This window comes from Mobula hypostoma, chromosome 9 (genome assembly GCF_963921235.1).
Source record: "Mobula hypostoma chromosome 9, sMobHyp1.1, whole genome shotgun sequence".
NCBI lineage: Eukaryota > Metazoa > Chordata > Chondrichthyes > Myliobatiformes > Myliobatidae > Mobula > Mobula hypostoma.
The window spans coordinates 120,353,509-120,374,296 of NC_086105.1; the positions used below are offsets into that span (position 1 = coordinate 120,353,509).

Below are 20,788 nucleotides of genomic sequence, written 5' to 3' on the forward strand. Positions count from 1 at the left end.
CGGGTGATTATTTTGTCTTTACCTTTTCCAAATGTTATGAAATAGTCTTGTATATACGGAATGGGGGGCAGAATAATGAGTGTAATCCCTTCTGTCGGGGAAAATGTCCCTCCATATATCAATTAGACCAACATCCTCAAAAAGAGTGTTAACTTTCTTCTGTAAGGACTTTGTTTCATAAGTTTTTCTATTGGAAGAGTCTAACTTTGGTTGTAATTGTAAATTTAAGTCTCCTCCACATATCAAGAGACCTTCTGTTTCCGTTACCATAATATTAGTAATTTTCTGGAAGAAACTAATATCACTTCCTGGGGGTGTGTATATATTCAATGAAGTAACTGGATTTCCGTCTATATTCCCCCTTACCAGAATATATCTGCCCTCCTTATCTCCCGTTTCAAATACTTTTTCAAAATTTAGCTTGCTTGAGCTGAGAATAGCAACTCCTCTTCTCTGTCCTGATTTATATGAGGAGAAAAACAAATTAATGAAGCCCATTCTCTTTAATTTTCCATGCTTATTATTACTTAAGTGAGTTTCCTGTAAATATACCACATGTTCTTTTTTTCATTTTTGATAGAATTTTACTGTGTTTGATTGGATTTAACAGCCCATTGACATTAAAAAAAAATTAATTTTACTTTGTCCTTAGCCATGTGTATTTATCTGTTAGTATATCATTGAAATTTGCAGAATATAACTTAATCGATCAACTCCCTGAACAAATAAGAGCCAAGAAACGCAATTAATAAAAGAAAAGGTACCGAAGGTGTGATTCCAAGGCTGGGGTCTCTAGATGACCCTGGGTTGAGCTAGAAGAAACGTCTAGCCCCTCCTAGTCTTCTACACTGTCAACACCACCATCAATCATCGTATTGTCTGAAGATTTACTTACACACCCCTCTAAGTTTTCATTCGGGTTATTTATATATGTCACAAACAGCAGAGTTTCCAGTATCAATCCCTTTGAAATGCAATTAGTCATAGAACTCCAGCCAGAATAAGTTCCATCAACCACTACTTGCTGTCTTCTGTGGGCAAGTCAATCCTCAATCCAAATGGCCAGTTCACCATGGATCTTAATCTTTCAGTTGAGTCTCCCATGAGGGCCTTGTTAAAGGCCCTCCTTAAATCCATGTTGACAGCATCCACAGTTCTACCTTTAAAAACACCTTTGATAACTCAATAAAGTTAATTACAGATGATTTGCCTTGCACAAAGTCATGGTGACTGTCCTAATTAGGCTATGGATTTCCAATTGCTCATAAATCCTATCCTTAAGGATCCTCTCCAGTAACTTCCCTGCCACTGATATGAGACTCGGGTCTATAGTTTCCAGGATTATCCTTATTTCCCTTCTATATTATCAGAATAACATTAGTCACTCACTGGTCCTCTGGGACCTTGCTCATGGCTGGAGATGACACTGAGAAATTGCTGAATGTTGTCTCTCTTGACAACCTCTGTACCTCAGGGGTCAGTACTGGGCCCATTATTGTTTGTCACTTGAATCAGTGATTTCAATAAGAATATGCAAGGCATGGTTATTAAGTTTGCAGATTACTCTAAAATAAGTGCTATAGTGGACAATGAAGAACATTATCAAAAATTACAGGAGGTCTTCATCAGCTGAATAAGTGGGCTAAAGAATGGCAAATTAAATTTAATTCAAGTGTGAGCTATTGCATTTTGGATAGTCAAATTCAGGTAGGTCTTTCACACTGAATAGCAGGACCTTGAGGAATGTTGTAAAACAGAAGAAGAACATGCACATTGTTCACTGTAAGTGGAGTCACAGTAGGCAGGCTGGTATCAAAGGCTTTTGGCATGCTGGGCTTCGTAAGTCGGGGCATTGAGTATAAAAGTTGGGAGCTCATGGTGCAGTTGCACAGGTCGTTGGTGAGGCTGTACCTGGAGTACTGTGTTCAGATTTGGTTGCTCATAGGAAAGATGCTAGTAAACTGGAAAGAGTGCAAGAAAGATTGACAAGGATGTTGCCAGGACTTGAGGGACTGAGTTATAGCAAGAAGTTGGACAGACTAGGACTTTAATCCTTAGGGCATAGAAGACTGAGAGGTGAACTTATAGAGGTGTGTAAAATCAGAAGGGACATAGATTGAATGCACACAGGCTTCTTCCCACATTTGGAATAGCAAGAACTAATAGCACTGGTTTAAGGTGAGAGGGGAAAGATTTAGGAGGAACTGGAAGTGCAACTTTTTTACACAAAGTGTGCTATCAACGTGGAATCCAGTGGTTAAAATAACATCTTCTAAAACAGCAGTCCCCAACCACGGGACCGCAAGGAAACGATATCATTTGGCGATATGAGTCAGCTGCGCCTTTCCTCATTCCCTGTCACGCCCATTGTTGAGCTTGAATGCACACGAGGTCATTACGCACGCGTCACCCATGTCAGCGCGGGAGAAAATCAACTCCTCAAGCTTGCAAATGACGGCAGGCTGAAAAGTATGTTTGACACAACATCTCTGCTGGCATTCTGGATCAAAGTCAAGGCTAAATATCCTGAGATAGCCACGGAAAAACTGAAAACATTGCTTCCATTTCCAACATATCTCTGCGATGAATGTAACAAAAACTAAATTGCGGAATAGACTGGACATAAGGAACCCCCTTCGAGTATCACTGTCTCCCATCACCCCTCGATGGCACCGTCTTGTTGCAGGGAAACAAGCCCAGGGCTCCCACTGATTCAGTGATATTGGTGTGTTGGAATGATTTTATTAGTTCATATGGGGAAAATATGCGTGGTGTGTTTAATATCCAAACGTTACTTAAAATGTCATGATGCTATTGACTTACTTATATAACCATATAACAATTACAGCACGGAAACAGGCCATCTCTGCCCTTCTAGTCTGTGCTGAACGCTTCTCTCACCTAGTCCCACCAACCTGCACTCAGCCCACAACCCTCCATTCCTTTCCTGTCCATATACCTATCCAATTTTTCTTTAAATGATAATATCGAACCTGCCTGTACCACTTCTACTGGAAGTTCGTTCAACACTTACTTCAAGCTCCCCTGTCCTCCCCGATAATTGACTTATCGCTATATTCATGCGAAAAAAATAAGCGCTGTGTGTTTAATATTAAATTCGTTACATAAATCCTTTTAGAAACGAAATTGAGTGTATTAGCCACTTATCACCGATATTCTGATCGTGATTAACCTCGCCCCCCCCGCCGAACAGAGTCGCCAAAGACAATTTGTAGAAAAAAATCAGCATGTGCACTGGTGCCCGCGCAAGGCTTCATGGTCATTGTAGTTTTATTTGGGGTAAACAGAATGAATTTGACTGCTACTCTTGTCCATTGGCAACCCTACACCCCCCCCCCCCCCCGTCGGCCGGTCCGCAAGGATATTGTCAATATGAAACCGGTCCGCAGTGCAATAAAGGTTGGGGACCCCTGTTCTAAAAGACAGTTGGACAGCTACATGGATTGAAAGATATTTGAAGGTTATAAGCCAAACATTGGCAAATGGGACTAGCTTGAATGGGGAATCTTGGGTGGTACCAATCAGTTGGGCCGAAAAGCCTATTTCTGTGCTGTATTATTCAATGACTCTATAAGTCCAGAAAACACTTGTACGATTTTGAAACAGGGAAGTGAATTCAACTATCTCTGAACTTAAAATAATGATTGATCCTTTTAAGTGGTAGCAGAAATGATTTTTTTTCTGCACGATGCATATTTAAGAGACAATAGACAATAGGTGCAGGAGTAGGCCATTCGGCCCTTCGAGCCAGCACCGCCATGCACTGTGATCATGGCTGATCATCCACAATCAGTATCCAGTTCCTGCCTTATCCCCATAACCTTTGATTCTGCTATCTTTAGGAGCTCTATCCATCTCTTTCTTGAAAGCATCCAGAGACTTGGCCTCCACAGCCTTCTGGGGCAGAGCATTCCATATATCCACCACTCTCTGGGTGAAAAAGTTTTTCCTCAACTCGGTTCTAAATGGCCTACCCCTTATTCTTAAACTGTGGCCTCTGGTTCTGGACTCACCCATCAGCGGGAACATGCTTCCTGCCTGCAGCGTGTCCAATCCCTTAATAATTTTATATGTTTCAATAAGATCCCCTCTCAGCCTTCTAAATTCCAGAGTATACAAGCCCAGTTGCTCCAATCTTTCGACATATGACAGTCCCGCCATCCCAGGAATTAAGAGGGTTCTAGATGGAATGCTGTACTCCAAAAAATGGCTGCATTGCTGTCAAAGCAGTATTGCCTACTGATGGCTGTAGCAAAATGAATCAGAACAAATGCTATCATCTCGCTTTTATCTAATTACACTGTATTGGAAGTTTTCATATAATTTGACCTTTTGTATGATTGACCCATAAAGCTGCTATCCAAGTTTACATTTAATTAAATGTCTTTCTTATTACTTACCTTGCATTATTTAGCACAATGTATTTTTAACATTATCGTGAAAATTATTGGCGATGTAACCCTTGTGAATAAACGGATATTCATAGAAATATAGCCATAAATGGCATGACTATCATTGGCTGTGCTGGCGCGTGGCCAAGTGGTTAAGGCATTGGTCTAGTGATCTGAAGGTTGCTAGTTCGAGGATCAGCTGAGGCAGCATGTTGTGTCCTTGAGCAAGGCACTTAACCACATATTGCTCTGTGACGACATCAATGCCAAGTCGTATGTGTCCTAGTGCCCTTCCCTTGGACAACATCAGTGGCGTGGAGAGAGGAGACTTCCAGCATGGGCAACTGCCGACCTTCCATACAACCTTGCCCAGCCCTGTGCCCTGGCAACCTTCCAAGGTGCAAATCCATGATCTCACGAGACTAACGGATGCCTATATATATCATTGGCTACCAGCTTACACTTATATATGTGAATAGAATAATTTTTAAATTCATTGTCACTGGTAAGGGAACTATGATAAATATTTAAAATATTGAATAGTTCAATTAAAGATATTTGTGCATCAGGAAGGAAGGAAGGGGGCCTTTCTAGGCCTTACATTTGGAGACACAAGAAATGTTGACATTTCCTTTACCCACAGTTCTGCTTAACCTGCTGAGTTTCTCCAGCAGATTGTTTGTTACAATCAGGATCATAGTCACTTGATCACACACTGCAGACTTCAAACTGACATCTGAAGCTACGTGCAGTAGCAGTAAGGAAAATAAAAATAGCTTGTATTTTATTACTGTGCCGCAGTGTGAGTTATTAAAGCAAATTTATACACAGTGGAATCATGTTTTAGTAACTGATCAGAAATAATGTATGAGAAAAACCAGAATATTTGAGTAAGTGCTACAAAAGAAGGCAAACATCCTGCAATTTTCAGTGTTGCTTTCATAAAATTATATAACAGGATTAGATATTGGGTTCTGAATCATATTCTGAAAATAAAATAAAGAGAAATAAGTGAAACATGCCTGCCCTAGTTTTTTTCTCTCTGTTAAATGGACTTAAATCTTGAAAATACAACACAGATGCACAGTTTCTTGTATCTCCTACTAAGATACTCTTACATCAAATCTTCTGGAAGAGCACAGCAACTCACATTACATCTTCTTGATTTCCAAGTTTAACTGTCCTTGGGCTTTCAGTAGAAACTGTTCACAAATTTGGACTGTGAGTTCTGAACACCATTTGAATATTGCCAGCAGTCACTTAACAAAGAAAGAACATTAGTACTGTCCATTGTATACAATTTTGTTTTTTAACAGTAATATGCTTTAAGGCTTGTATCATAAAATGTTTCTATTATTCTGAAAGAGTTAACCCCAGTCTTGAGCTATACCACAACTAGTCTACTACGGCTCTAAGAACATGAACATAAATCACAATAAATCCAATAAATAATCCCAACCAAATTCATCCCAGAATTAAAGAAGAGACTAAGCAAATAATTTCCAACAATTTCCTGTTATCCTTTATTGTTGAATTCAAGCTTTTTCCCATTGGATTTAAGTGTTCTTTGAGATTGCCCTGTTGTCTTTATCCCAAATTAGCCGAACCATTTAAGGCTTATTTTAATATTAAGTTAGTTTATAAAGCATCCATTAAATACTATGTACACTTAAGTAATTGTATTCCTTTCCTCCTTGTATTACAGTATTCTATGATGATGATTTGACAGATGCATTTTTTCAGACAATCTACAGAATTTTAAGCAATTTGAGAAATCCAAGCACAGTATATCTCTCTGTAGAGAAAAGGTAAGTTCAGAAAAGAAATCTACAAGACACAACTTGCAGGTACTGCAGTATCTACATTTTGCAGTTTGGGGTGAACATCTTAGAGGAAATGCACCAGAAATCCATGTATAATGTTATTTATTGCACATTAAAGTTTAGTCGAGATTGGCAGTTGACTTTTTAATTAATGCAAGTCATAAAAAAGTTATCACATCAAGGTGGGGACTGGTTTCCTGCTGAAGGTAATTCATTTGTGAACACTGCCATATAAACAACTAAGATGATCTTTCAAAATAACTGACTGGGCTGTTATAAAACTGCCGCTAAGTGATCCACATCAGTGTGATGGAGAACCTATGCTATAACTTGGATGTGAAACTCTTTACAGCTTTACTATAGGGCTTGGATGTGGTGTAGTTTAAGTAGCCATAAGCACATAAGTAGCCATGTGCTTTATTCTTATTTGCCCTTAGAAAGACCTAATGAATCACTTAGTTCAGGGGAAATTCTGTATAGGTAACAAATGACCTTGCCGGAACCTTCACATGTCATGAACTATTGAGAAAAATGTGGCCTCTTTGCTCCCTTCAGTGCCCAGAACTTTTTCCACCTATGTTACTTTATTTCCTTAACTCCCAAATGAGAACATGAGTAATATCTGAAGTACTACCATCAACCCTCAGGCTTGTCCTGCCATTCAATAAGGCAATGGCTGATCGAATCCTGGACCTAAGCCCAGTTTCATACTCACTCCCCATATCACCTGACACTCTGTTTTTATATTTTTTTTGTCTTCTAGACATCACTTTATGTTTTTGTCAGTATTATGGCTGTTTTTCTTATTTTTCTGCTTATATTTTTTGCTGTCTACTATGGAAAGTATTAGGACCATTCGTGTATAAAAAAGAATACCAGTGAAGTTGGCCAGGGTAAGTTGTAAGTCAGCCACATCTGGTAGGGGATTACAGATTAGTTTCTATCAATTCAGGCTGTTTGTTTCCTTGCACTCTGCTATAGAGTGGCTGATCAGTGAGGTGTTCATTGATGTCTTTGTAAATTTAAGAAATAATATAGTTAAATAAGAAAAATGATCAAAATAGACTTGGGTAACAAGACATCATTAACATTATTTTGCAAACGCAGCAGCTTATCAATAACAGCCAAAACTCAGGCAATTCAATGCTCAGGGGTTCCAAAGTTGCTGAAGCAATGAGACTTCATCCACTGCTTTTAATGCAACTACCAGCTTCAATTTCCCAATATACCATTGCACTAATACCAAATTGCTTGCAACAATTTTAACAAGAACTGAGAGAAAATCTTCAAAGATTTTACCACTATTATTAAAGCACTGGGTGTTCTGAAGACTGGTGATTATGACAAACCAAAGACAAATTAATCTTCATGATAACTACATCCATAGTGCTGTTCCAGAGTTGTCAGAATTTTCTGATAATTTCTTTCAGTTTTCCAGTTTTATGTTTTGCACTACTAATCATTGTTTTAGGATATCACATTTTACAGAATGCAAATCTCAATTTTCTTTTGAAAGGTTCCCAGTACAAAAAGCTTCATGATCAAGTTACAATTGAATTAATTCCTGCAACCATTTAAGAGCTTATACTAACAGTGAAAGATACCAGACCAGGGGTTGATTGACATTACAGGTTAAATATGTAGCTTTCCTTCATGAGTCAATTCATTAGTAAAACAATTTTAAATGTAGTTGTTAGTCCTTCATTAAATATTAGGAAGGTGGAAATTTACATGGAGCAATGAGTTGAAATATCCATAAAGAATATTTGCCATATACTGTCATAGAATATTTGTGAAATGTCTTCATAGAGGAATGCAATTAATGGTTGTGTTCCACTAGCATATATTTGATCATATACTGTATATGATTCTGTACTAGATGTTAGTTTAAAAATTTGACTAGATGAGATTTATTGGTCTGTTAAATAGACATTTTTGTAAGATAACTGAGAGGTATTTAGAATTAGCCCCAATATAATTTGCAGATAAGTAAAGAACGTTTCCTTTAAGAGTTGAAATGGTGAAAGAGACCAATTGAATTTGCTCATCATAGAATCCTTGTCCACAAACAACATATGATGGCAAATAACTGAAATGCTGGAGATCCCAGAAATAGAGAGGCCCTATGATAGTTCACATATGTAAATTCATCAGAGGTGGGTTATAAAACACTTACTCAATCTGTGATTGATTTCCTCAGTAAAGAAGGAGGCACATGATGAGCAGTGAATGCAGCAAGCAAAGTGCTCCCAGGCACTGTGTTAAACTCGGAACATTACCTCCAGTTCATAAAGCTGTTTTTCCAAATTTGCCATCACGATTTGAGATTCCAATCTTCTGTGAAGATACATGATTTAAAATCAGCACATCCTTATAGGATAGGCAAATGCATATCTTATTAAAGTGTGAAATTAACCAATTATTCTCATCATATTTTCTCACTATTTCAATCTATTTTAACACACCTGTAAAAGATATTTACAGTAGCTTAGTGTGAGAATGTATTAAAACAGAATCATAATTTCTTTCAGACTAAACTTCACATTGAGAAAAATGGATGTTACGTGTGATGCATATGATCATTTCCGATTCTGTTTGACTGAGTTGGAGAACTTGAGTGATGGAAAAACTAAATTTGCTGTAGAATCAGTCAAGCTAACTTTTCCACAACTTCTTTTTTATGAGCGAGTGGAACAATTGGTAAGTACTTTTAAGCTTGGAGCACACCTAGGGGAAAGAGTTATGAGGGGTGATTGATAAGTTCGTGGCCTAAGGTAGAAGGCGTCAATTTTAGAAAGCCTAGCACATTTATTTTTCCTACATTTACACACTTAGTCTGGCAGTCGTGGAGCATACGGATGGATCCCTTCTTTGCAGAAGTTGATGTCTTGGACCTCCAGAAAGTGGTCCAAAGCAGGGGGTGATTGGTAAGTTCGTGGCCTAGGGTAGAAGAAGATGAGTTATTAACTTAAAACTTTCTGCATTTTCACTCAGAGTTGAACTGCATGTGCATGTAACAAGAGCTGTATAAATCATCTCCTTCTACCTTAGGCCACGAATTTATCAATCACCCCTGCAGTGGACCACCTGGAGGTCCAAGACGCTCTTGTTACATGAGTGTGCAGTTCAGCTCTTTGAGTGATAATGCAGAAAGTTTGAAGTTCATAACTCATCTCCTTCTACCTTAGGCCACGAATTTATCAATCACCCCTGCTGTGGACCACTTCTACAAAGAAGGGATCCGTATGCTCCACGACCACTGGACTAAGTTTGTACATGTAGGAGGGGACTATGTTGAAAAATAAATGTGCTAGGTTTTCTAAAATTGACTCCTTCTACCTTAGGCCACGAACTTATCAATCACCCTTCGTAGTGGTTGGTGAATAATTCAGAAATAAAAACGTGTTTCAGCCTATCATTTTGGATTACCAGACTCTAGAAACAGAATATACTCTGAAGGATGAATTTTAAAAAATAATTTGAGACAAAAAGGTATTTTGCAGAGATAAGATGGCAAGAAAATATGACACATAGTGTCATAATACAGCTATGAATATTAATAAAGAAAAGGTCAAACAAGTTCCGAAAATGCTTTTTTAAAAAGTTAAACACGAAGTCCAACGTATGTTGAAAACAGACCCATCAGCAAAACTTTTCTGTGTCCACCAAGTTACCTAAACTGAAATAAAAACAAAATGTGAAAATATAGGCATTATCTACAGCAATGGAAAAGTATTAACGTAAGATCATTGACTCTATTTTTACACAGAACAGTAGATACCTGGAACATGCTGCCTGGGGAAGTAGTAGACACAGATGCAACAGCAATGTTTCTAAGAAGCATTTAAACAAGCATGTGAGCAGGCAGAGAGTAGAGGGATGTGGACCATTTTCAGGCAGATGAGATTAGTTTGGATGGACATTATGGTCAGCGTGTTCCTGTCCTGTTGACTGTTCATTAAAAATGTTTACTATCATTCCCCTCCACAGATACTGATTATTTTCTGAAATTTGTACTTTTATTGGGGGTGGAAAAAAAGGATCTAATATTGAAAACTGGGATATAGACCAAACAAAACTGATAAATTTAGAATTTACAAGAAAGATGACAAAGAAGTTAGTAACACTGCAAGGGATACAGGAAAGCAATAAGAGTTTTAAAAGAATGAAAGTGAACATGTGAGAATGTTAGCAAAACAAAATAAAAATAATGTTTTTGCAGGTCTAATAATATTTTTCATGGGGCAGGGCTGCAAAAGATCATGTGTGTAATTGCAAAGAATAAATGATAGCGTTATTGTCAAGATATCTGTCAAAATAAAATGGACTAATAAAATGTACTCGTGGTATGTTCCTTCACTTATACTGTACATAAATGGCATAGAACTTCACATGCAGGCTACATAGTTACACTAAGAGGGTCATTAGTCCTTTTAGCTTATCCCATCATTTATGTGAGGTCTTAGCTGATCTTGGACTCTTTCCCTCATCCTTTATTATATTTGCTTAAAAACTGTTGATCTCTAATTTAACAATTGTCTCAGCCTTAAGTGCCATTTGTGATAATTACAACCATCCATTACCCTTTGCATTTAGAAATGTTTCCTAATGAAATTCGTGAAGGACTGGCTTTAAATTTAGACCACGTCCTTTGTAAGTCCAGTCAAAGAATATAGTTCCTCTGTGTCTAAACTGGAACCCCTTTTAACTAAAATAAAGTGGACTGAAAGATCTGAGATAATAAAAATGCTAAGACTTGTAAGAGTTTACTGATAAAGTTAATCTGGAATGGGAGCTCTTCTAGTAGATGGGAAAATAAGTGTTGATATTATATATATTAGCTATATCAAAATGTTTCTTAATCAATTGTGTTTTAAGTGCAGTCATTGTTGCTAATTGGGACATGTGTATACAACAAAGTTTTTTTACAGCTAAACAAATATATAATTAAAAGACATACCTGTAAATTTAAAATTATCTCAACAACAAAGTGGTTATTCATGAATGAAATATCATATCACACCAATATTGAAAGTCAAGTAATATATTTTCAAAAATAAATAAACAAGTAATTGAACAAGAAGAAGTTAAATGACATATGGAGTGGGTAGGTCCGAATGTATGGTCACATTGTCCGGTTTGAGAGAATTGTATCTTAATTGTAACTGGTTGTGTATAATTTTTAATAAATTCTGTTGTATTTCTTTTCTTCTTGTCAATGCCTGCAAGAAAATGAATTTCAAGGTAGTATATGGTAACATATACATAATCTTGATGATAAATTTACTGTTTTGAACTTTAAACTAGTTGTATTTGTTGTAATTTGAAATGTGACCATCAATCCACTAGAGGACTGAATGTTAGTGTACTCATCTGCATGTTCAATGGAAACAAATTTAAATATTAGAAAATTCTTTGTAAGTTTTTAAAAAATTAATCCATAAATCTAGTTGTCTATTTTCAAAAATTTGGTCGGATATACTGAGCTCATTTTCCTATGAATGCAGCCCAACAACACTGAAAAGCTGCGGAGGACTACCTGAGCACCTATTTGTACATGAGAGGTGCCTCATGAAGTGAACCAGGTAGCAAATAATGATGTAATGATGGGCTTTTGGTGATTTAATCTAAGACCCTGCCTCTAGAATGCCTTGATAGTTCACTACTGTCAAAAACCCTTGAAGTGTTTTAAAATCTCTGATTAAGACATATAAAAATAATTTATATAGATTTGCATAATTTTATTTAAAACTTATTAAAATTGCTAAAACATTTAAAGTAATAAGATTAATTACAGATATTAATGTAAAACAAGCAAATATCTGTCCGGTATGTTGTGTTCACCATTGTACTCGGTAGTAACCCAGTGGTAAAGCAGAAAGTCCAATGCACGCAAGTATCTGATTTCCTGCTTATCCCCAGTTACTGTGTTTCTATAAAACGGGATTTAAGATGTATAGGGAGTGGAAGATAATTTTTATTTTCTACGAATGAAAAATAATCTAATCTATGGCATGGCATTGTCACCGGGGTAAGAATGATTATAACTGCTCTAAGAACCAACTAAATATATGGGTATAATGAGGAATGGCCACGTTTGAAATTGTATTCAACAATTAAGATTTAACAAACACAACTATCATTACTTGCTGAATTATGATTGCCACCTGGTGGTAGTATATTATCAGTGCTTCAATATATATTTAGAACATACAGTACTTTTATATTATTCATTGCTTGCAAGAAAATAATAAAATTGCTTATGCTTAATGAAATTTAACACTATTAATTATTTCACTTGTTTATTTTAAAATCTTTATTTTTATTTTCATTACAATAGAGAAATGACTTTTGTGTTTTTTTTACAGGAATTGTGGAAAATAATTGTTGAGCCACTTAGCAGCACACAGCAGTGAAGAGGCTATTCTAATTAAAAATGCCTGCGTTCAGTGCTGCTTATTGCTGTTTTGTTAGAACTTTAACAGGAGAAAGAAATGAAGTTAATTTTAAATAGTAAGCCACTGTAACTGGTTTACATTATTCAATATTATATTTATAACTGCAGCATATGAATTATAGCGTATACAATCATGTTTTTGTTTGAATTGCATTTTCTTTGGAGTTGATACTCAGTGAATTTTGCAATGAATAAGTCAATACCTCATTAAAATAATAGTAAGAAGAACTTTATAATTTAAAAGTACAAAGGACTGCATACAACTTTTCCCTAGAAATTTAAGTTATTTTGTTAGTATAAGATAAATACTGTCTCTAAAATTTGACAATTTGACAAAAGAATGACATTATGATAATGTTTCAGTAGTATATTCTTCACAACTAAAATGCATCTCCTTTCATTTATCCTCAGTTCCCAGCCTAAGATATACAAATCTAAATAGAAGTATGTTCCTTAAAAAGTAATAAAGGTTTTTTTCAGACAAAATGAATTTCAATTGCTAGTAAGTTATCATATTGATTCAGAGTAATCTTAGAATCTTATTCCATAGAAGGCAGCCTTTAAACCCATTGTGCCTTTCCAATCACTTTGAAGGAGCTATTTCTTTATTCCTTCAGTGCTGAATTTTACCTATGGTGCTGTTACAAGTTTATACACAATTCTTGTTTAACTCCTTTCTCTGCTCTGAAGAAAATAACCCTTGTTTCTCCAGTCAACTCGTATAGCTATCATTTCTCGCCCTTGGTATATTTCTAGTGAATTTTATTTCCACCCTCTCCAAAGCCTCAATGTACTACTTCAGTTGCACTTAAGCATTTGCAAGCTAAGTGTAATTTATTGTGATTGAGTTTACAAGAAACTGGTCTGTACTTTATACAGATATATTTATGAATCTATTTTGGTAATAAAGGATTAAATTGCAACGGTTTGGTTCTGTTATATTTGTCTGTTTTCTGTCATATTTTCCTCTCTGAAGCATTGGAAACTGAGGGGAGATCTGACAGCAGTTTATTGAATTATGGAATGCATATGTAGTGTGGGTAGAATCATTTTCCCAAGTGAAAATGTCAAAGGGCATATTTTTAAGGTGAGCAGGGGAAAGTTTAAAGATGTGTGAGGCAAGTGGTGTTGGAGGCTGAGAATGAGCTACTAGAAGTAGATACAATAGTGATATTTAAGAGGCATTTAGACACACACATGAACATGCTGGGAATGGAGGTATCTGGGTCATGTGCAGGCAGATGGAAATATGTAGTTTAACGTGGCATCATGCTTAGCACAGATATCATGGGAGAAGGCCAGTTCCTGTGCTGTACTGTTCTATATTCAATATGTTGTTTTTCCTTGATTTCACTGAATTACTGGAGCAGAAATCATTTTAGTCAGAACAATTACACAGTTGGAATTGGTGTTATCTGTCAAAATTGCATTTTAAATTTCATCAAAACTTTACCTCTTTAAAAATGGGTATAGGAATTATGATACAGTGCCTTGAAATAGTATTAAGCCCCTAATCCTTTGTTTACATTAATGAGTATGAAAACCATGGATTTTGATCAATTTACTAAGAATTTTTATTTGTGAATCACAAGCTCAAATAACAGGGAAAATTGTAAAGCATGAAAAACTAGAAATTCAAAACCTGAAATGTCAACAGTTGAAAAGTATTAGTCCCCCTTTGCTCAGTACTTGGTTGAACCAATTCTTGCAGCTATTACAGCCAGTAGTCTTTTTGGGTAAGTCTCTATTAGCTTTGCACAACATGATAGAGCAAGATTTGCCCATTCCTCCTTGCAAAATTGCTCATGGTGTGCCAGGTTTGTAGGGGAGCAGCAGTGGACACCAAATTTGATGTCTTGCCAGAAATCTTTGATCGGGTTAAAGTCAGGACTGACGGAGCCACTCAAGGTCATCAATTTTCTTCATTTGAAGCCACTCTATGGTTGCTCTGGCAGTGTGCGTTGGATCGTTGTCCTGCAGAAAGATGAACTTCCTTCCCAGTTTAAGCTTCCTGACAGAGGCTAGCAAGTTTTTTTTTATCCAGGCTCTCAATATTTATCAATATTCATCTTCCCATCAATCCTCATCAGATTTTCAGTCCCTGCTGCTGAAAAGCATGCCCACGGAATGATGCTACCTCCACCGCACTTTACAGTAGGGATGATGTTACCTAGCTGATGTGTAGTATTAGATTTATGTCACACATACCGCTTTAAAAAAAGCATATCCTTGCCTGTAAAGATTTTGCAAAGCATCACTTATAAGATACTGTGAAGATGAGGAGGAAGGTCTTGTGGTTGGATGAGACTAAAGTGGAACTTTTTGGCCACAGCAGTAGGCAGTACATGTGGCCAAAGTCTTAACACTGCAACACTAGACATTTATAATTAGTCATAGAGAAATTAATGTTTTTCAGGTTCATTCTCAAGGATCACACGTGTCAGATTCCTCTAACCATCCTGCCAAAACTCGAGTCATGGTATGCAGTCACTAATGCTCATTGTAAACAACAACCGGTAAGTCTGAAATGTATGTGATTAATTAGTCAAACTCACAGTTGCACTACATAGAACAATGGCTACTTTTAAAATTACAATATCAAGATACTGGGCATGCTCAGAACTATACATTTTCTTAAAGAGGGTAAAGTTAACTGTACTACCAACATCCACTAGAATGATCCTTTTGTTAATTAAAGGATCATTCTAGTCTACTCAGTCTTTATTCCACTATTGAAAGTTTTCATTATAGATTGACCAACAGATTTGATTGCAATGCATGATGCTTTCAGAACTGTGCAACACTATGGTTATGGAACCTTTTTGTAGCAGTTAATTCAAATGGCTGTCAGTCATATAGATTTACTTGAATGTTAAGAATGAATTTCTTAACATTCACACAAATCTTTCCTAGTGTTAGGCTACATCGCATCATGGCATGTCACTCACAGTCCATTGGCCTATGCTAGTGGTTTCACTGCTCCTTAAAGACTGCTCCGAGGGCATCGCAGCCCAGAGGTCTGATATGAACTGGAGACCACTGTCAGAGGAACTATCAGATGGTGTGCCAAACTGAGCAACCCAGGTGCTGACAAAAGTTTGAGCCACATCTGCGGCCGTTGTTTATGCTAGAGGGACAACCTCTGACCACCTGGTGGTACGGTCCACCATGGTAAGGAGGTGCACGAAATCATGGGGGGGGGTGGGGGTTAGAGGACCAGCAACATCCACATTGACATGGTCAAACCGACACTCAGGGACCTCAAAAGGTGCAAATGGCTCCTGGACATCTTTGCCCACTGGCACTCTACAAAGGTTGCAGTCCAATCATACCTGGCCTTTCTAAGGCTGTGCTACACAAACTTTAGTGCAACCAGTTTCTGTGAGGGCTTCCAGCCCGGATGCATGAAGCCATTTATGGAGTCGAAAGCAGTCCATCTCCAGTTTGCAGGTACCATGGGACAAGGGGTACCAGTTGAGACATCGTACAGGAGAGAAACCCCAGCTTCCCCAAACTTAATGTCAGCCCAGCACAAGCCCGTGACTGCTGTTCGGTAAGTCTGGACCTCTGGGTAAGTAGTTTGGTCGGCTGCCATGCCGGCATAGTCAGCCCTATGTGTATGGCCTCAATGGCTAGCCGTGAGAGGTAATCAGGCACAGTATTATTTTTTTTCCTTGTTATGTTTTATCAGTTGTGAATTCTGATATGTAGGCCAGTTGGCATTTCTGCCATGCAGACCAAGGGTCTGATACTTTGGCTATCGTGTGCACGATGGGTTTGTGGTCAACAAACGCTGTGCAATAGCGAACCTCAAGAAGAAAACGAAAATGGCAGACTGCCAGATAGAGACCAAGAAGCTCACGGACAAACATGCTGTACGTTCTTTGGGGGGGGATGGAGCTGCTGGCTAAAGAAGGTGAGCGTCTACCACATGCCTCCAACCAACTTTTCATGCACAGCACCCACACCATACTCTGAAGTGCCAGTAGTAAAGGCTATAGGTGCATTGAGGAGCGAGTATGCCATTAGAGTTGTGTTGAAAAGAACTTGTCTGGTATCATCAAATACCCAGACCATGTCCATTGAGCAGTCAAGCACTTGATTCGGAGTATTGCCTGTAAGCAGACTATACAGGGGAAGCATATGTTCAGCAGCTTACAGGAATGAAGTGGTGATAGAAATTCACCAAGCCTAAAAACTCTTGTTGATTTTTAGTTGTGCTGGGCGTTGAGAAATCCATAATAGTGGCTACTTTTGATGGGAGGGCTTTTGTATCTTCTGCAGAGATGCAATGGCATAGAAAGTCTATGGTTAACAACCCAAGCTGGCATTTAGAAGGGTTAATAATTAACCCGTCTTGGCTTAAGCACTTGAAAAGTGTGCAGAGATGCTTTTTTTAATATACAGTATTTCTGTTTTTTTGCATCTTTTTTTAATCTATTCAATATATGTATACTGTAATTGATTTACTTGTTTATTTATTATTTTTTTTCTCTTCTATATTATGTATTGCATTGAACTGCTGCTGCTGAGTTAACAAATTTCACTTCACGTGCTGTTGATAATAAACCAGATTCTGATACATGTTCGGATTTAGATGCACTGATGACAAGTATGTCATCCAGGTAAACAAAAAAGACAATCTAAGTCTTTTAATGCAGAATCTATCAACCATTGGAAAGTCCCAAACTCAAAGAGTCCCATGCACGGAAACTTAAAGAGGCTAAATGGGGTTATTCAACAGGCGTACAATGCCAAGTCTTTACATGTTGGCAGACTCAGCCTTCGCAATTGCTAGATTGTCTGGGTCCTGATTACACCCGTGAGCATGAACGTGCGGGCCAATTATGGGAATGTAGTGCTTGACCCCATATTTTGTGGCTGTTGTGGAGAATGTGGGCTTGGTGAGGTCTGGGAATTCGCCCAGCGGTTGAGTATACTCTCATGCGGTGGTGCATGTGCTTACTGGGGGAGCAGAGTAATGACCCAAAGTCCTTGATATCCAAAAGCAGGCAGTTCCTAACATCGACTAACGGTCCTTGAGCACACAGGAAATCTGAACCGAGCAGAGGTCTAGCCACTCTAGCCAGGACGAAGTCCCATGTATAGCATCACCCACTGAAGCAGATCATCACCCGTTGTGTCCTGTAAGTCTGATACTGCTGCCATTGGTGGCCTCTAGTGAGGTTTCATCACTCTTTGCCTTCTTTTCAATAGCCGATTCTGGCAGCACACTGAAGCACACGTGTTAGAGGAAGCATCGCCCCAAAAAGGTCTGTCATGAACATTAGATGACCCAGGCAGCTGGAGCCCATGGTGTTCACAGACCTGTGATGTCGAAGCTGCAAGGCAGTCAGCACATATAGCATTCGTACCAAAGTGGGTGTGGTAAAAACACAGATCCGGCATTGCCTGTTTCGCAGTTGTGGCCATCCTTCTGTTGGGGGCCTTGCTGACCAGGCTTATTGAGGTAGAGAAAGGAGGAAGAATGATGCAATGCTGCTTAGCTGAGTATAGACTATCAGCCATTTTAGCAAGCTCCATATAGTCCTTCACAGGTGCATTAGCGAGGGCTGTGCGAATTTGATCAGGCATTTGCTGCATGAAAAGTCCTTTAACAATAAAACAGGGATGGTGATTTCCCAGGAAAGGCAGCATGTGATCCATTAACTCCGACGGCTTGAGGCCGGGCAAGGAGACTAACTGTTTGGTGCACTCAGACTCCGATAGTCCAAACATCTGTAAAAGGTGAATTTTCAGTGATCAGTATTTATCGTGTTCAGGCAGGTGTTCAAGTAGATTCACCACTTTCACAACCATGGAGTTACTGAGCAATGCTACCACATAGAAATATTTGCTGGTGTTGGCAGAGATTTCTTGCAGCATGAATTGGACAAACCAAGCTATAGCATTTTGCTCTCTTTTCTTCACATCGAATATGATGAAGGCATTGTATATGGGGTGTTGGTAATATGAAGAGCTGATGCTGTATCAAAACTCAGAAGAATAGTATAATCACTTGCAATTATACAGCTGTATTAATGCTGTTGGATCTGACGATCAAGTGTATGAAAATATCCCAATTAGGATATTGTATTTACCTCATTGTAAGGAATTATCTAGGCAGTTTTGCACTATAAAGTAACAGTGAATTTTATTGAAAGTTTTATCACAAATCAGGTTAGAAAATGTACCTTTATCAACCAGTGACTTACGGATGTTTACTTCTCCTGTAGTTGAGTCCTGATAAATATAGTAAGTAACAAATCTATACTAAAGATGATTTGAATTGTTACAGATATTTGTATTGGTTTCAGTATTCACTATGTCATCTGATGAGTTCTAAGACACTGTGTAACAAGTGTCCATGAAACGTTTGAGCTATACCACAGTAAGTGGCAGGGCACTCTACTTTGTAAAAATAACTGCCCCCACAGCAAAAGCATGATTTTGAGTTCTGCCTATCTCATAATTCAAACTATTGTTCCCTATTTCTCTGCTCAAGTGTTTATCTTTTGGTCTGAACTCCTTCAGAAAAATGTTTTTGAAACTCAGCTGCACTATTCTCTAAAACAAAAAGGTTTTTGCTAATTCAAGCATCTTGAGCAGTTCAATTGGCTTCCCTGTGAAGTTGTTTTGACGTACAGCCTTCACTGATAGATGTTTTCAATGCTTGCTCAAAATCAGAAGATCCACCATTTTACAGCAGTTTATCTCAGACACAATGTTGATCAATTGTTGTGGTTGCTTCTCCCTTTAAATGACAACACAAATGTATTGCAAGCCAGATTATGCTATGTAGTGCAGCTTTTGTATGTTTCCATATAATTTACAGTTGTGGGCTAAAATTATTATATAAATATGCTGCAATTCTTAACCATATGTAATGTACAATTTTTTCAAACAGCTACTAGACATGTCTTCACTTCCTCTCCCCTTTCAGTATTCAAATGAGACTACTTCCCATCATGATTTCCTGATTAACTGTTTTAATTGCTCTCCCCACACCCCTTGTCCATGCCATTACTGGAAATGCAATACCTACCCTTTTACCTCCATCCTTTCTCTTGGCCCAGCACCCAAACAATCTTTCCAGTAGAAGCAGCATTTTACTTTTTGCATTTCTTCCAGATTGGTGTATTCAATTCACTGTTTGTGATGTGATCTGTGAATAAAGGAGACCAAACAGATTGGATGACCACTGTGCGTAATACCGTCATACAGTCAGAGGGGCAACCAGGATTGTGTCACCATAATTCTCCCTCCCACCCATTCTGACTTTTATCATGATGGACCAAGCCCATTGTAAGTTTGAGGAATGAAGACATGTGACCGCCCTTAAAATTCAACAGTTTCAGGTAACCGGCTTTTCATTTCGTTATCAGAATAGGTTGGTACTGCTGTAAGGTCACCCACCTTTCCATAGATGCTGACTGGTTTTCTGGGTATCTGCTTAAGCCTCTTTTGTTTCAGATATTCTGTATTTTGAGTCTCATGTTTCAAGTATGTTTTTCCATTTTTTTAATTCTCTGTCTGAATAATCTGATTCACATTTTAACTAGATGTCAATTGTATCACTCACATGATGCTGATCTCCACCTTATCGTAGAGATTCCCTTTCCTCTCTCCATCCCACCACCATCCTCTACTGCCCCCTCAACCCACCCCCATCCCAAAAAATAAATAATTATTCTTATTTTATCATTCCTCCAGTTCTGGAAAGGCCACTGTTCTGAAACATTAACTGTGTTCCTCTTTTCATGAAATGCTGCTTGACCCACTGAGTATTGTAAGGACTTTTTGTTTTCATTTCAACTTCCCAGCATCAGCTATTCTTTGATTTTCAGTGTCTTCTTCCATATCTGATCTACGATTCTAAATCTTGTCACTACCCCTTCTGGCCTATAAAGAGTCCTCGAAAGTGAGTCCATTAGTAATGGGCGGAGTTCAATGACTGGATATGTGAAGTTGAGAGACATTATCCCCTGGTTCAAGAGGGGAATGATAGAGGGGTAATAACTGTTCCTGAACCTGGTGGTATGAGTCCTGAGGCTCCTGAACCTTCTCCCTGATAGGAGTAGTGAGAAAAGAGTATG

General features: G+C 38.1%; 1 protein-coding gene and 1 long non-coding RNA gene across 6 annotated transcripts in view; one reads left to right on the top strand and one right to left on the bottom strand.

The window, feature by feature from the left end:
- The window catches only part of mettl22 (methyltransferase 22, Kin17 lysine), a 55,687-nt gene extending 35,727 nt beyond the window's left edge, over positions 1-19,960 (top strand). For 2 of the 5 annotated variants that reach the window (XM_063059009.1, XM_063059010.1), the window contains exons 9-12: positions 6,118-6,220; positions 8,767-8,935; positions 15,109-15,208; positions 19,824-19,960. In XM_063059009.1, coding sequence (XP_062915079.1) covers positions 6,118-6,220; positions 8,767-8,935; positions 15,109-15,186 — 350 coding nt within the window. In that variant the 3' untranslated portion in view covers positions 15,187-15,208; positions 19,824-19,960. Of the gene's footprint in view, positions 1-6,117; positions 6,221-8,766; positions 8,936-11,742; positions 11,821-12,603; positions 13,608-15,108; positions 15,209-19,823 lie in introns of those variants that run through there. The other 3 variants (XM_063059008.1, XM_063059012.1, XM_063059011.1) reach the window with 3 other exon arrangements.
- LOC134351992 (uncharacterized) overlaps positions 1-20,788 on the bottom strand; it is a 43,316-nt gene that overhangs the window by 5,134 nt on the left and 17,394 nt on the right. The window contains exons 2-3 of the long non-coding RNA XR_010019320.1: positions 19,738-19,857; positions 8,515-8,572 (exon numbers count right to left, since the gene is read on the bottom strand). This is a non-coding gene — a long non-coding RNA (uncharacterized LOC134351992). The remainder of the gene's footprint in view (positions 1-8,514; positions 8,573-19,737; positions 19,858-20,788) is intronic.